The 18,331-nt window shown below is 47.3% G+C and overlaps 1 protein-coding gene across 1 annotated transcript in view; it reads left to right on the top strand.

Annotated features, from left to right (window-relative positions):
- The window catches only part of LOC141086003 (mitochondrial adenyl nucleotide antiporter SLC25A24), an 85,656-nt gene that overhangs the window by 53,193 nt on the left and 14,132 nt on the right, over positions 1 to 18,331 (top strand). Inside the window, exon 8 of the mRNA XM_073571716.1 lies at positions 16,292 to 16,459. Within this exon, the coding sequence (XP_073427817.1) occupies positions 16,292 to 16,459 (168 nt within the window). The remainder of the gene's footprint in view (positions 1 to 16,291; positions 16,460 to 18,331) is intronic.

Raw genomic sequence — 18,331 nt, 5'->3', positions numbered from 1 at the left:
GGTGTGTGCACACGCTGCGGATTCTGCTGCTGTTCCGCAGCGGATTTGGCCGCTGCGGATCCACAGCAGTTTTTGCTGCGGTGTACAGTACCATTATTCCCAATGGGAAATGGAAACCGCAGTGCAGACGGTGCGGAATTTTCTGCGCGGATTATCTGCGGTTTCTAAACCGCAGATAGAATTGACTTGTCAATTCTTTCTGCGGATTCCTATCTCCTCCATTGTGGAGATGGTGAAACCGCAGGGCCAAACCGCAGAATAATCCGCAGATAAACCGCAGGTCTTTTGACCTGCGGATTTTGCAAAATCCGCGCGGATGAATCCGCAGACCAATCCGCAGCGTGTGCAAGTACCCTTAAAATCCGGGTCGAGGGTGTCCAGGTAACGCCATTTCTGCACTGGTGACTGTGACAGACTGACCATGGACGGTGATAAGCTCTCTCGATCTGCTTCTGAGGAGCCCAGCGTTCACCCTCCTACTGTAAGTAGCGGGGTGGGTCCCCCTTTATTCTGTCCGGGTGGTCTCTGAGGTGACTTAGCATGCCTTCTCTCTCTGTTTTAGGGAGACAAGGCCCCTGACCCCATAAAGAAACCAAGCCGCAAGTGTGTGTGTGGTACCAAACTTCCCTCAACACATAGGAAGAAACTATGTCAGCCCTGCACGGATGACGTAATACATGCAGAGCAGCCCTCCCTACTGGACAGTATAAAAACCCTCATTAAACAAGAAGTCCAAACTTCTATGATGACTGTTGCCCAGGTCCTGACACCACAGCCCCCTCCTGCTAGGAAAAGGAAAGCGGCCCCTATGGAATCTGACTCGGACTCGGGCGAAATTGATACCTCTAACTCAGAGGATGCATGGGAGAATGAGAGTTCCACTTCCGCCCCCAAACCCGATAGCAAGAAATACTACTTCTCGTCTGAGGACATGGGGGATTTAGTTAGTATGGTAAGGGGCACCATGGGATTGGAGGAGGCGGAAGTGGAATGCTCTATTCAGGATGAAATGTTTGGGGGACTAAAGCCCAAAGACCAAAAGGGGTTTCCCATTCACGAAAACATCCGAAACCTGGTTTTGCATGAATGGGCCCTCCCCGAGAAAGGACTTAGTATTCCCTCAGACCTGAGGAATCGGTTTCCCTTAGAGGGAGATTGCTGCCTATGGGGAGTCCCTAAAGTGGACGTGCAGGTTCCAGGGTGACTAAGAAAACGGCTCTTCCATTCGAAGATTCATCTCCGCGCAAGGATCCCATGGATCGGAAAGCTGAGAGCCTGCTCAGGAAATCCTGGGATGCATCCACAACCCTGCTAAAGGCCAATATAGCCTCTACATGTGTTGCCAGGTCCCTATTCCGCTGGCTGCGTACACTGGAAGACCACCTCACTCAGGGAACCTCCAGAGAAGAAATCCTTGACTCTCTTCCTCTATTACAAAAGGCAACAGGGTTCCTAGCCGATGCTTCCGCGGAATCCATACGAGTAGCAGCAAAGTCGGCAGTCCTCTCCAGCTCAGCCAGGAGAACACTGTGGCTGAAGTCTTGGGGAGGAGACTTTACGTCAAAAACAAAACTCTGTGCGATTCCCTTCCAGGGGATTTATGTGTTTGGGCCGGCTCTGGATGATATCCTGGAGAAAGCCACGGATAAGAAGAAGTCGCTTCCAGAACAAAGGAAGCCTAGGAAACGATTTTTTCATTCCCCCCCGTGACCAGCCCTACCAGAGAGATTTTAAAGGGAAGGGCAAAACGGGTCGGTGGAGTTACCCAAAAGGAGATAAGGGCAGAAATATTCTGGCCCCCCAGCAACAGCAAAACCCTACGGACAAACAATGACAATATTCCGGTCGGGGGTCGACTCTCGAATTTCATAGATCAATGGCAGTCCATAACCTCAAACCAATGGGTTTTTCGCACCATTTGCGACGGACTGAGATTGAAATTCGAGAGTCCTCCCCCTCAATACCTGAGAATAACCTTTCTACAGGCGCACCTCCAGAGATCCTTGCTGTCAGACATAAAAACACTTCTGCAAACAAGAGCGATCTCCCCAGTCCCACATCAGGAGGTTGGCAGCAGCCACTACTCTCGCCTCTTCGTAGTCGTAAAACCCTCAGGGAAACACAGGGTTATTATAAACTTAAAGCCCTTAAACCAAGTGGTGAAGTACAGGCGATTCAAGATGGAGTCGGTCAAGACAGCAATCCCTCTCATAGGACAAGATTGGGTGATGGCTACAATAGACCTGACGGACGCCTACTACCACGTCCCGATTCATCCAGATTCCTCAGGTTTGCGGTATCTCAGGGGTCCCAGGTCAACCACTACCAATTCAACTTCCTACCGTTTGGAGTGTCATCAGCCCCTCGTGTATTCACCAAGGTGATGGCAGAGGCAATGATCTTCATTTGCCAGCAAGGGATCTGCATTGTCCCATACCTAGACGACCTTCTAATAATAGCTCCATCCGTATCTCACCTGAACCAGGATGTAGGGAAATCTCTAGACATTTTCCAATCCTTGGGTTGGATCCCCAACCTGGAGAGATCAGACCTTCATCCCTCAACGAGGAAAAAGTTCTCGGGGATACTCCTGGACTCGGGAAAGCAAACATCTTATCTACCCAGGGAACGACAACTCGACCTGGTTCAGAGACTCTTCGAGTTCAGAGCCCAGAGAGACTCAATGTCCTTGCTAGGTTCGCTTACAGCATGTATCCAAGCCGTCTCCTGGCCCAAGCCCATACTGGGGTCCTTCAGTCCTATGTACTCCAGTGTTTAAGGAAACACCGGAATACACTGACCAGGAGAACCCCTCTTCCCGGTCATGTGAAGGCGTCTCTCATATGGTGGCTGAACCACCAGAATCTCCAGCAGGGGGTCAGCTGGGATCAGCTTCCCCTGAAAATCATCACCACAGATGCCAGTCTGAGAGGCTGGGGTGCTATAGTGGAGAAATCACACTTCCAGGGGGTATGGCCCCCAGACGTCAGAACTAGCTCCTCAAATGTGAGAGAACTAAGAGCAGTAGAGGAAGCGCTGAAGGCAGCATGCGCCATTGTCCAAAATCATCATATACGTGTCTGCTCAGACAATGACTACAGTGTCCTACATCTGTCACCAAGGAGGCACGAAATTTCCAACCTAAAATTGGTGGCTGCAAGAATTTTTTCTTGGGCAGAGAAACATCTACTGTCCATATCAGCAGTGCATCTAAGTGCGTCGGACAACTTGGAGGCAGACTTCCTCAGCAGGAGGGATGTTCATCCCGGGGAATGGAGCCTAGACCAAACAGTCTTTTTGTCTCTGGTCTCAAGATGGAGACATCCCGAGGTGGGCCTCTTTGCCAGTGGTCAAAATACAAAGGTGGAAAAGTAGATACCTTCTCCCATCCTTGGCGCTTCAATCTAGCTTACACCATGATAGCGAGAACACTACAGAAGATACGGGCAGAACAAGTTACTACAATCCTGGTGGCTCCTTTGTGGCCAGGGAGAAGCTGGTACGGAGCCCTTCGAAACATGGCTCAGGAAAGTCCAATACTTCTGCCCCAGAGAGCCAATCTTCTTCGCCAAGGACCTCTACTGCACCCAGACCCGCACAAAATGAACCTGGCGGCCTGGCTACTGAAGCCAGAATCCTAAAGGCTAGAGGCCTATCTGAAAAAGTAATTCAAACCCTACAAAAGAGTAGGAAACCAGTGACTAACACGATCTATGGTTAGGTCTGGAAGAAGTTCTCATCTTGGTGCTCCCCAAATTTTCCAGATCCCTTCCATCCTAATATTGCACAAATCTTAGAATTCCTTCAGGACGGGCTGGATCTGGGACTCACACCCAGCACTTTAAAGGTGCAGGTTTCAGCCCTTAGCTCATTCTACGACCAGGACCTGGCAAGTCATCGATGGGTCAAACAGTTCATGACCTCAGCGTCTAGGATCCGTCCCAGACTCCGTAGCCTGATTCCCCCCCCCCCCCGGGACTTGAACCTAGTTCTCAGGGGCCTGACCAGTGAGCCATTTGAACCACTGTCTTCCACAACTCCGAAAAACAACGCTAAAAATCGTGTTCCTAGTAGCAATTACTACCGCAAGACGCATAGGGGAATTGCAGGCCCTATCAATACAGGAGCCATATCTAACTATCATGGAGGATAGCATCATCCTGAGATTAGATCCCTCTTTTATGCCTAAGGCAGTCTCGAACTTTCACAGGTTCCAGGACATTGTATTGCCTTCCTTCTGTCCAAACCCCTCCAACACGAAAGAAGTGTTCCACACCCTCGATGTCCGCAGAATAGTTCTCTTCTACCTACAGCAGACAGAGAGTTGGAGGATTGACCAGAATTTATTCATTCAGTTTTCAGGTCGAAATAAAGGCAAAAAGGCGGCAAAAAATACAATCGCAAATTGGATCAAGCAAGTGCTCAACCTCGCCTACTTGTCACAGAACGTTCCCACTCTACTCGTTCAGTAGCAACAGCATGGGCAGAAAGAGGGAACGCATCTTCAGAGCAGATATGCAGAGCCGCCACCTGGTCATCTGTCCATACATTCACCAGACACTATAGACTAAATTTCAACAGGGATTTAACGTTTGGCAGACGTGTTCTGCAGGCTGTTGTCCCTCCCTAAGAAATTAGATGTTGGTATTTCTCCGATGCTGCTGTCGTGGAAAGTGACTAGAGAAAATAGAATTAGTCTTACCGGTTATTCGGTTTCTAGGAACCTTCCACAACAGCACTAATTTTCCTCCCTATCTGATATCCTACTGGATGATTCCTACACTTGGTGGTAACTATACATGTTAGTATGTACAGAAAAAACACTGGAGGTAGTAGGAAGGGGAGGGTTATTTAACCTCTTGTGCGTTTCCTGTCCCCCATTAGGGCGGGGAGACATCCTCCGATGCTGCTGTCATGGAAGGTTCCTAGAAACCGAATTACCGGTAAGACTAATACTATTTTAAGTTGTTTCACACATTTTTGTTAATTATATAATTCCACATGTGTAAATTCATAGTTTTGATGCCTTCAGAGTGAATCTACAATTTTCATAGTCATGAAAATAAAGAAAACTCTCTGAATGAGGTGTGTCCAAACTTTTGGTCTGCAGTGTGTGTGTAAGTATGTGTGTGTGTGTATATATATATATATATATATATATATATATATATATATATATATATATATATATATATATATATATATATATATATATATATATATATATATATATATATAATTATAAAAATGAATATGTGTGTGTGTGTATCACCAACCAATCACAAAGCATCTTTTATTTCACCAGAGCTGTTCAAAAGAAGCTGAGCTGTGATTGATTGCTGTGACCAACAGTTTTCCCACTTGACAACACCTCAGCAGACACTGACATGGTGGGAGAAATATAGCATCCCTGGGAACATAAGCTCCCAGCCATTGTCTGCCCCCCTGAAAGGAGCAGAGAGCACATGACAGAAATGAATCCCCCCTCCCGTGCCCATATATACATCACACATCCTCCATCCCGTAGGGATGTGGGATATTATGGGTAGTAGTCCTGTAGCTCTGGCTGACGGGATGATGTTGCATATTATAGTGAATGTGGCTATGCGGAATGGGCGGGGCTCTACACTCAGAGATAGATATGGATATATATATATATATATATATATATATATATAATACATATATATATATTAGATAGATATAATCATTATAATTTGTTATAACTAACCGTAGTTAGGTACTATGCCCGGGCAGCGCCGGGCTCTTCAGCTAGTATGTGTGTGTGTGTATACATGTGTGTCCGTGTGTGTGTATGTATGATATATATATATATATATATATATATATATATATATATTATTGTATAACCCTTCTAAGGGTGTGGTTCAATTCGTAAAATGTCCTGTAGAAATCCTAAACCCTTTTGTAATTTGTTTTATATTAAAATTCCTTACACTTCTCCTTTATACAATCCCTATATATTTCTTTTTACTTCAGTTCCTGTGATGTTTTTTGTGAGAGGATTCTCAAACGAGGTGTCATTAGGAAGCTGGAGCTGCACTCTCTTCACCACAGCATCTATCACCCCTTCTGGACCAAGATGTCAACAGGGGACAGTGTTGTGGTCACTTGCCACAATTTCTTTTATCACCTGTCTCTGAACTCTCTGAAGATGTGGGAGAAGCTTCTTACTATGAAACAAGACCCAATAGGGGAGCATTAATAAAATCGGGGTGAGTGACACCAGTGCCGCCCCACAGCTTCTAGCACCACTGTCAAATAAATGATCTTCAAGGGGTGGCGCTGGTGTCACTCACTTCTTTATCACTGCCCCTTGATGTTGCCTCCTTTCACAGTAAGGAGCTGTGGTGGAAGGGACTGCAGACAAGCAGCGTTCCAGTATATTGGTCACATCTCTCAAACCTTGCTTCTCTGCCAAGGATCTGTGAAATCTTCAATGGGCGGTGTAGGGATGTGACTCGCTTAGGTGCAGCGGGAGACAAACATGAGGCACGTTCCTTTAAAATTTCACCAGGTTTATTACTCCATAAACCAGAGACAGCATAACACTGAAATGTAACCTTCACTTCAGGCAAAGGAACAGAAAGGTCCGTGGCTTCAGACTTGGACTGAGAGTCTCAGCACATGCTGGGAGCTGTAGTCCTCCCCATATACACTCTCTGTAGTGTCCCACCTGGACACATGGAAGTCTGTCCACACTCAGACAGACTCCCTCCACACTCTCACATGTGCCAAACACCTCAATTACATAGCCCTGTAACCACACCCAAAGGGGATCACATGGCTATGACATCACCAAAGGTTGTATAGACACACAGGCTTCCCTGATACAGTGTAACAGAAAGATCAGCAGTACCTCTGCTGATCAATACACCCTGGAGCCTGCATCCCAAGGCCACCCACCTTGAGACCCACAATGGTCATTTAGGACCCTGCTCCTGTTACCACACTGAATGTGCCTGTACACCCGTCCTGGGACACCCACACAGCGCCCCCTAGCCGACACAGTGGTAACTACACCACATACCTCCCCCCTCTGTTCAAACTTGTGGGGTTGAACACATGACATCACCCAGGTATCTTGAGACCTGGCACCCATGTCACCTTGCCCTACAAGTCGAGAGGACCATCTCCGTCTGTTTCGGTAGTCAAACTGCCTCATATTCACGTTAGGCCTCCCCCGCCCCCAGCGGTCAGTATCTCGGCCTTGGGCTTTGGCCTTCCCGTCAACGTCCGTCAGTGTGATCAGACACTCTTTAGTCTCCACCTGTTTGCAGTGCGCTCCGTCACCTGACCTTTCTCTCACCGGCCGGCTCTCCCAGTTCACACTGTCATGAGTCCCACGTCCAGCTGGGCCAACTGGCTGGTCTGAGTCTGACCCTCTGTCACTATGTCCACCACCGGGTCTCGTGCCTATGTTACTACGATTAGAACGGCCACTTGCGGACTCTCGACGTTCTTGCCTTCGACTACCTGTCCTTTCATTCCTTGGAGGATCCCTTCGGGTCCTTACACCTTGGGTTGGAGGTGGACGCCACCTGACGTTCTCTATCTGCTCATTCATCTGCAGTCGATCCTGTCTTAGCTGCTCAATCTCCTTCAGGTACGCTACCCGATATTCCAGGAGCATGCGAAGCTTCCCAATGCTTTCCACCGAACCAACCACAATGACAGGAACCATGTCATCTTCAATAACGACTTGGATTTCACCAGCAGGTGGGATCCTCACTCTCTTCACACAGGATCGATTCACCATCTCCTGCATCACCTTTCCAAGTCTGCCAACGACTTTCCCCACCAGATTTCTGGGTACCGGAATTATGTCTTCCACAAAGCCCAGCCGACTTTGTGCTTCCCTTGCAAGCTCCAGACGTCGAGCGGCTTTCCTATTACGCTCCACGAGCATCTGTTTCGTGCGGAGACATTGTAGGTGCATCTCCTTCAGGACAGCCACCCTTCTCTCTGTGTCTTCCGTTTCTGCCAGTATCACCAACTGGTCTGTTTCTGGTGCCCAGCTCACACTATAGGCCTTTACTGCCTTTTTAAAAGTCTCATGCACACCTTCGCTGGCACACGCTTCTCGCACGTCTTCGGGTACCTCCATCACGCACTTGAAGGTCATGGACTTGCTCTCATCCTGGACAGATGGCTCTGGGTTCCCCACGGACACTTCCCTCAAGGTATCTGCCAAGACCGGGTGACTGTCTTGTGCAGCTCTTGGTTCACCATCTTCCTGAGATTTACAGTCTTCAGGACCCTTTTCCAAGATGGGCTTTGGCAGTTCTGCCTTGCTATCAGTCGGGCACGGCCGCTGTACGTCTTCACCCATCCACTTCTTCTGCAGAAGACCTTTTACTACTCCACTGAGTTCTTGCAGAACTTTATCTCGCTCCTCTGCCAGGTAGCGACGCTGATCCTCTCTCCTGAGAATCTCCTGTTGATGCTTCTCTTGGGCCTCTCTGAGCACCTCCATATCTTCCAACAGGGTCTTGTTCATGGTTTTACATGCTGACAGGTGACCTCTGAGCTCAGAGACTTCCTTCTCCAGCTCATCCACTCTGTGCTCAGCTGCTTGCCTTAGGACTCTTTCCCGTTCGACATGTTCTGTTACAGTCTCCTTTATCAGCTGTATCTCATGATCTTGTTCTCTTTTGGCCAGCACGTGTCTCACCACTACCTCTTTAATTATATCATCAAAGGGTACCACTGGGTCAGTCACACCAGTCGAGTGAACCCTCCAGTTACCGTCCAGCACCAATGTGTCTAGTCCAGTAGTCTCATCTCCCAGCCCACCATCTGTCTTATCACGAGACGTCAGGTCCGTCAGTTGGGCAGATGTACTTCTTCCTCTGGTCAGTTCTGCCTCTGACCTGTCCATGTCAGGAGCCGTCACTGTCTCAGTGTCCGCTGGCCCCACAGTCGAAGCATCTCCATCATCCGACCAAATGTCATCAAACAAAAGAAAGTCCCGGCCCCTCTCCCAGGCATAGACTAAGTCCCGTGGTATCCCTCTACCTTGGCACTCACCACCTTTGGTCCCCTCAAACACTACTGTGTCTACTGCGTAGTTCACCGTGACCCTGTGTTTACAGCGAACCCTGACGTTTTTCTCGGTCAGAGAGAAAACGAGAGGCGTTCCTGTCAGTCACCTGACTCTCTGAGTCCAGCCGACCAAAGGCTCCTTCCCGGTGCAGCATCACTGTACACATCTGTGGCCCATCATTACTACCTGGAAAGGATATTCCACATTCTGAAAAAGACCTGCACATACACTGTGGTACTCCAGACATACCTACTGAGTCACCCAGTGCTGTCACTTCACACTTGGCCACTTTCTGGACCACCACCCCACTTTGGGTTGCCACTCCAATCTGGGTCACCGCCCCCTTTTGGGACTCCACCCCTTTTTGGGTTACCACTCCAATTTGGGTCACCGCCCCCTTTTGGGACTCCACCCCTTTTTGGGTTACCACTCCAATTTGGGTCACTGCCCCTTTTGGGTTTCCACCCCTTTTTGGGTTACCACTCCAATTTGGGTCACCTCCCCTTTTGTGACTCCACCCCTTTTTGGGTTACCACTCTAATTTGGGTCACCGCCCCCTTTTGGGACTCCACCCCTTTTTTGGTTACCACTCCCTTTTGGGTCACCGCCCCCTTTTGGGTCACCGCCCCCTTTTGGGTCACCGCCCCCTTTTGGGATTTCCCCATGTCCGTTCTGCAGAACTTCTTATGCCACAGTTCACACAGTACAGTTTGTCTCTCACGATACCACACAAGTCTTTGCTGGCACCACCACAGCTCCTGCTGTCACTGATCACCGGCACCTCCGGCTGCTGTTCACACACATACACAGCGGCTGGTGTCACTGCAGCTCCTGCTGCGCCATCTTCGTGGACCCGCCGATCCACCGGAAGCCGCTTGTCACCTTCGTAACCCCGCCGGGTTACTGGAAGCCGCTTGTCACCCTCAAAGATAAAAAAGCCACAAAAGTGCGCCCATAGGGCCTTACCAGTGCAGGTATAATGGGTTATGCAGCAATAATACAGGGTACTCACCCTTAATAGTTGTGTAAAGCCACAACTACTGTATCCGCTTAGTCACATGCAATAAAGCTGCAGCAGGATGGTGTAGACAGACAGCGTCTGCTACCAATGCTCCCAGGGCAGATCCCTTAAAGAAAACACCAGGTCCCTGTGCTGCGAGACCTTCGTGACCCCACTGAGCCACAGCAAGCACCTTCAGGTTTTGCAGAGGAAAAGAAAAAAAAAAAGAAAAAAAAACACATGCACAGTCTCTCACATGTCCTGTTCGTGTGCCACTCAGGACGTACCGTCTCCACCTGAGACCGTCCAACACACAGGGCACACCGGGTGCTATTCAGGGAGCCGACCCTCCTCCCAGGGTCTCCCAACACACCAGCCTCACCAGGTCCAGGGGCTCAGCGGGTGCTCTTCAGGACATCCGTCTCCGCCTGAGACTGCCCAACACACGCCTCATCAGGTCCAAGGTCATATCACGTGTTCCAGGGATCCGATTCCTCTCCCAGAACCTCCCAACACTGACCCTCCAGGACCTTGCTCACTGACCCCTCCAGGAACACAGTCTCTCACTGACCCTGGTCAGTGCAACACGGACTCCTGTCTGTTACCTGTGTCGGCCACACAGGTTCCCGGACGCCTCTTCTCCTCAGAGGTATCCCACAAATATTAATAGTCACTTTCTCTGACCTCGGTCAGTATTACTCACGGTTGTCAGACCGTCTGCTCTCCTGGCTCAGAATCGCCAGCATTGCCACACGTGCTTCTGGGAATCGCTGCCCGCATTCTCCACCAATTGTAGGGATGTGACTCGCTTAGGTGCAGCGGGAGACAAACATGAGGCACGTTCCTTTTAAAATTTCACCAGGTTTATTACTCCATAAACCAGAGACAGCATAACACTGAAATGTAACCTTCACTTCAGGCAAAGGAACAGAAAGGTCCGTGGCTTCAGACTTGGACTGAGAGTCTCAGCACATGCTGGGAGCTGTAGTCCTCCCCATATACACTCTCTGTAGTGTCCCACCTGGACACATGGAAGTCTGTCCACACTCAGACAGACTCCCTCCACACTCTCACATGTGCCAAACACCTCAATTACATAGCCCTGTAACCACACCCAAAGGGGATCACATGGCTATGACATCACCAAAGGTTGTATAGACACACAGGCTTCCCTGATACAGTGTAACAGAAAGATCAGCAGTACCTCTGCTGATCAATACACCCTGGAGCCTGCATCCCAAGGCCACCCACCTTGAGACCCACAATGGTCATTTAGGACCCTGCTCCTGTTACCACACTGAATGTGCCTGTACACCCGTCCTGGGACACCCACACAGCGCCCCCTAGCCGACACAGTGGTAACTACACCACAGCGGCAATGAAAGAAACTGTGGTAAGTGACCACAGAGCCATCACTTGATGACATTCTGCTCCATTCCGAGTGATAGACGCTGCAGGGAATTGAGTGCAACCCTTGCCTCCTGATGACGCTTCACCAAATGAAGTAGAAAAAAATTGTTTTTTTTTTGTTTTGTTTTTTTAACTTCACTTGGGATTAGATGTATAGACAGAAGTGTATTGTATTCTATATTAAAGCGAATTACAAAAGTGATTAGTATGTAAGAATAAATAGTGTAGCATTGCTGGGAAGGAAGGGTTAAATACCAGCTCTGCAGCATCTTGATGTTAAGCAGAGTTGAGTGTGCTACTAGTGACTGACCCACCGAATAGTGAGCTGTAGCGTAGAGAGTGTGACATGCCGGGGTCTTTCTCTGAATGGAGACTGCGCTGTTTGGGTGAGCCTGCAGTGACTTAGCTGATCATGATTCAATGCATAAGCCATGTGAAGAGGTCTACAAGTATCAGTGGTTTCTATGGACAATAGCTGTTTTGTTGGACCAAGCCGAGGCTAGCGCAGTCGTGTATGAGTAGCCAGGGTCTGTTCTGTTTAGTTAGCGCTTGGACAAGGCTAGGGATTTATGTTGGAGTTTGTTTTGGTACTGGGCAACCTGTGGAAATCAATAAAAACTGCACGAGTTTGGACCAAAACTACATTAACTGTGTGAACTGTTATGATTGGATCACCGAGGAGGAGAGCAAGCCCAAGCTAAGCCACAGAGAACCAGAGAGGTTGGTAACTTAGCGGATTGCAGACCCCTGATCCTATCCACACAACTAGCAGTAGCCGTGGAGCGTGCCTATGATGATCCTAGACACATCGGCACAGCCGGAGAGCTAACTAAGCCTAAAGCAAGAAAGGGGAAATCCAAAAGTGCCCCAGAGCAGACCCCAAAGGAATAGATAGCCCCCAAACATATATTGTCGGTGAGACAAGATGAAAACACAAACGCAGGTAGGAAAAATGGACTGAGCAAACAATGGGGCCCACACTGACTAGACAAGAAGTCGCACGACTTCGCCCACTATATCAGCACTCTGTCCTCTTTTTGCTCTGCTTTCAGAATATGCCAATCTAATAAGGGACAAAAACATACTGGCACAAGCAGTAACATATGGATGGTGATTCAGCACAGCCCCAGCCGTAGCTGACCCACACAAAACTGAAACAGACAAAACCAGATCAAATGTGAACAGAATAGCAAAAGAACACTTAGCTGAGCATGCAGGGACTGAGCTGGAAACTAAGACCTCAGGAGGCTGGAAAAATCACCAGCAGGAATAGAGGGCTGTCTTAAATCCAGTCTGAAACCCCAGATCTCCAATCGTTGTCCTCATTATCAGGTGGCAAGCTTCTGTTAATCAGATCAGCTCCATTACCTCCAGTAACCACCAGAGGGAGTCCAGAAAGAGAACTCGCAACCCCTCCCGTCAACCTGACCAGCTCCACCACCTTCAGCAGTAACCAGAGGTAGGCCAGAAAGTGAATTCACAATAGTGAACGCTACCAAATGCCTACCAGAAAGGGTGAAACTCGACAATATTTATTAACGTATCAGACAATGCCTTTAATCCCTTATCTTCATGGAACATACTGGTATGTCCTATGCTGGCTCGCATGCTGAACCTGCATCTTTTCCAGCAGATAATGGCTGTGTTGTTCAGCCATCATCTTTCTCTAAGGCAGGGGTCAGACTTGAGAGAAACTCGCACGAGTCTCGCATCTCAATACCCGGCACTGCCACCGGTACTTGGGACCGGAGTGTGCGACTGCATGTCTTTCTAATTTGTTTTTTTTTCACCAGTTACATAAAATAAAAATATACATATTTGATATCTGCATAATTGTACTGACCTGTAGGATTATATTACCAGGTCATTTTTACTACCGTAAAATAGACCCTGTAGATAAAAAAAATTCAAAAAACAATTGCGGCATTGTGCTTTTTTTCGCTTTCTCGCCTTACTTAAATTTTTTTTTGCAGCCAGTACATCACCTGATAAAAAGGATGGGGTCAATTAAAAGTACAACTCGCCCCCCCCCCCAAAAAAAAAAACCAAAACAAAATGTTCCTATGGCTATAGACAGAAAAATAAAAATAGCTATGGCTGTTGGAATAAAGGGATGAAAAAAATGGAAAATCGCCCTGTTGGGACAGGGTTAATGTTTTTGTTATATTTTCTAAATACTATTTTCATGTCTTTTATATCAAAGTGTATATGTATGTGTGTGTGTGTGTGTGTGTATGTGTGTGTGTGTATATATATATATATATATATATATATATATATATATATATATATATATATATATATTAGCTGAAGAGCCCAGCGCTGCCCGGGCATAGTAACTAACTGTGGTTAGTTATAGCAAATTATAATTATCCTCCATCCCATAGTCAGCATAGTTTATGCTGATGACACACAGATCTACATCTCTGGACCAGATATCACCTCCCTACTAACCAGAATCCCTCAATGTCTGTCCACTATTTCATCCTTCTTCTCCACTAGATATCTGAAACTCAACATGGACAAAACAGAATTCATCATCTTTCCCCCATCTCACGTGACCCCCCCTATGAACCTATCAATTACAGTAAATGACTGCCCACTCTCCCCAGTCCCACAAGCTCGCTGCCTCGGAGTAATCCTTGATGCTGATCTCTCCTTCAAACCACATATCCAAACCCTTTCCACTTCCTGCCGACTTCAACTCAAAAATATTTCACGCATCCGTTCATTCCTCACCCAAGAATCTGCAAAAACCCTAGTCCATGCCCTCATCATCTCTCGCCTTGACTACTGCAACCTCATGCTCTGCGGCCTCCCCTCAAACACTCTCGCACCCCTCCAATCTATTCTAAACTCTGCTGCCCGACTAATCCACCTGTCCCCCCGCTATTCCCCAGCTTCTCCCCTCTGTCAATCCCTTCACTGGCTCCCAATTGCCCAGAGACTCCATTACAAAACCCTAACCATGACATACAAAGCCATCCACAACTTGTCTCCTCCATACATCTGTGACCTCGTCTCCCGGTACTTTCCTGCACGCAACCTCCGATCCTCACAAGATCTCCTTCTCTACTCCCCTCTTATCTCCTCTTCCCACAATCGCATACAAGATTTCTCTCGCGCATCACCCCTACTCTGGAACTCTCTACCACAACATATCAGACTCTCACCTACCATCGAAACCTTCAAAAAGAGCCTGAAGACCCACCTCTTCCGACAAGCCTATAACCTGCAGTAACCACCTATCGACCAAACCGCTGCACGACCAGCTCTACCCTCGCCTACTGTATTATCACCCATCCCTTGAAGATTGTGAGCCCTCGCGGGCAGGGTCCTCTCTCCTCCTGTACCAGTTATGACTTGTATTGTTTAAGATTATTGTACTTGTTTTTATGTATACCCCCCTCACATGTAAAGCTCCATGGAATAAATGGCGCTATAACAATAAATAATAATAATAATAATAATAGTCCCATGCCCATATACCCATCATACATATCCACGATCCTATAGGCCCGTGCCCATATACCCATCATACATATCCTCCATCCCATAGTCGAGTGCCCATATACCCATCACACATCCTCCGTCCCATAGTCCCATGCCCATATACCCATCATACACATTCGCCATCCCATAGTCAAGTGTCCATATACCCATCATACATTCTTCATCTCTTAGTCCCATGCCCATATACCCATCATACATATTCTCCATCCCGTAGTCCCGTGCCCATATACCCATCATACATATCCGCCATCCCATAGTCCCGTGTCCATATACCTGTCATACATATCCTCCATCCCAAAGTCCAGTGCCCATATACCCATCACACATCCTCCATCCCATAGTCCCGTGCCCATATACCCATCATACATATCCGCCATCCCATAGTCCCATGCCCATATACCTGTCATACATATCCTCCATCCCATAGTCCAGTGCCCATATACCCATCACACATCCTCCATCCCATAGGCCCGTGCCCATATACCCGTCATACATATCCTCCATCCCATATACCCATCACACATCCTCCATCCCATAGTCCCATGCCCATATACCCATCATACACATTCGCCATCCCATAGTCGAGTGTCCATATACCCATCATACATTCTTCATCTCATAGTCCCATGCCCATATACCCATCATACATATCCTCCATCCCATAGTCCCGTGCCCATATACCCATCATACATATCCGCCATCCCATAGTCCTGTGCCCATATACCTGTCATACATATCCTCCATCCCATAGTCCAGTGCCCATATACCCATCACACATCCTCCATCCCATAGTCCCTTGCCCATATACCCGTCATACATATCCTCCATCCCATAGTCCAGTGCCCATATACCCATCACACATCCTCCATCCCATAGTCAACTATTATGACATCATAATGAGTGGCGGGGCTTGATGCACACACTTTTTCCCCATTATGTAGATAGGGGCAAAATTGTTTGGTGAATTGGAACACGCGGGGTTAAAATTTCGCCTCACAACATAGCCTAGGACACTCTTGGGGTCCAGACGTGTGACTGTGCCAAATTTTGTGGCTGTAGCTGCGACGGTGCGGATGCCAATCCTGGACATGCATGCATACATACATACATACATACATACATACATACACACACACACACACACACACACACACACACACACACACACACACACACACACACACACACTTGAGATAGATATATATATATATATATTATACTGTATATCTCGTATGTTAAAATACAATCTAGCCTAACAGCAGAGGACTTCTTGTTTAATAATGCTCGTTATTGTGTTGTAGGTTATGAAGACGCGCTTGGCTGTAGCAAGGACCGGACAGTACAATGGGATGTTTGACTGTGCAAAGCAGATTCTGAAAAAAGAAGGTGTGCGGGCCTTCTATAAGGGATATATACCCAACATACTGGGGATCATTCCTTATGCTGGCATTGACCTTGCCATCTATGAGGTGATCTTTTTTACTTTGTTTTTTATATATGCTAGCACATTGTTACTAATTGTTCAGAAGTTCCCATGACCAGTTTTCACTCTTACTTTACAACCGCTGCTCCTCGGAGTATTTTATTATTATTATTATTATGATTATTGTTATTATTATATTTTTAATCCACCAGGCAGTTTCGGAGATATGGGCCTTTTTATTTAGATTTTTATAATCTTTACAAGGGGGTGTGGTTTGCAAGTTTATGTGGGGGGGCGTGTCTTTAGGCCGCTTTTTATTATTACCCTGTGAACATCGCCCCCTTTATAAAGACCATAAAAATTAGCACTGCATAGAAAAACCCACATCTCTGAAATCATATGACGGATTAAATAAAAAAAAGAGAAAAAAATCTAAATAAAAACTGAATATTCAGGTGGAGTAGTAAGAGTAAAATAAAACAAAAATTGGTCACTTTTGATTTGATGACAATTGTTAACGCAGCAACCAGTTTGACAGCGCTGGGCAAAGATTATATAATGAATATTTGGTTATTGCTGAACACTTTTTTTTTTTTTTTTTTGTTCTATTTCCAACAAGTACATAATATTGATTCATTCCAATATTACCTCGCATTTGTCACTTTTGGGCACACGGCGATATGTGAGAATTTTGCTGATTTTACAGGCGGTGATCCGGTTCTGTCCTTGACCATAAATTATTATTATTTATTATTATAGCGCCATTTATTCCATGGCGCTTTACATGTGAGGAGGGGTATACATAATACATACAAGTACAGTAATCTTAAACAATACAAGTCACGACTGGTACAGGATGAGAGAGGACCCTGCCCGCGAGGGCTCTCAATCTACAAGCGATGGGTGAGGATACAGTAGGCGAGGGTAGAACTGGTCATGCTGCAGTTTGGTGGATCGGTGGTTACTGCAGGTTGTTGGCTTGTCGGAAGAGGTAGGTCTTCAGGTTCTTTTTGAAGGTTTCCATGGTAGGCGAGAGTATGATATGTTGTGGTAGAGAGTTCCAGAGTAGGGGGGATGCGCGGGAGAAATCTTGTATGCGATTGTGGGAAGAGGAGATAAGAGGGTAGTAGAGAAGGAGATCTTGTGAGGATCGGAGGTTTCGTGCAGGTAATTACCGTGAGACGAGGTCACAGATGTATGGAGGACTCATGTTGTGGATGGCTTTGTATGTCATGGTTAGAGTTTTGAACTGGAGTCTTTGGGTAATGGGGAGCCAGTGCAGGGATTGACAGAGGGGAGAGGCCGGGGAATAGCGGGGGGACAGGTGGATTAGTCGGGCAGCAGAGTTTAGAATAGATATGAGGGGTGCGAGAGTGTTAGAGGGGAGGCCACTGAGCAGGAGGTTGCAGTAGTCAAGGCAGGAGATGATGAGGGCATGGACTAGGGTTTTTGCAGATTCTTGGTTAAGGAATGTACGGATCCGTGAAATATTTTTGAGTGGAAGTCGGCAGGAAGTGAAAGGAGCTTGGATATGTGGTTTGAATGAGAGATCAGTGTCAAGGATAACCCCGAGGCAGCGAGCTTGTGGGACTGGAGAGAGTGGGCAGCCGTTTACTTTAATGGATAGGTCCATGGGGGGGGGGTCACGTGAGATGATGGAAAGATGATTAATTCTGTTTTGTCCATAATAAGTTTTAGAAATCTAGCAGAGAAGAAGAATGAAATAACAGACAGACATTGAGGGATTCTGTTTAGTAGGGAGGTGATATCTGGTCCAGAGATGTAGATCTGTGTGTCATCAGCATAGAGGTTATACTGAAAGCCATGAGATTCTATGAGCTGTCCAAGGCCGAAGGTGTAAATGGAGAAGAGCAGGGGCCCTAGGACTGAACCTTGCGGGACTCCGATGGATAGGGGG

This window comes from Dendrobates tinctorius, unplaced genomic scaffold (assembly GCF_039654945.1).
Source record: "Dendrobates tinctorius isolate UK_male_01 unplaced genomic scaffold, ASM3965494v1 ptg000029l, whole genome shotgun sequence".
In the NCBI taxonomy this organism is placed as follows: Eukaryota; Metazoa; Chordata; class Amphibia; order Anura; family Dendrobatidae; genus Dendrobates; species Dendrobates tinctorius.
The sequence above is the reverse complement of the archived record's forward strand: the minus strand, read 5'-3'. Positions and strand labels throughout refer to the sequence as shown.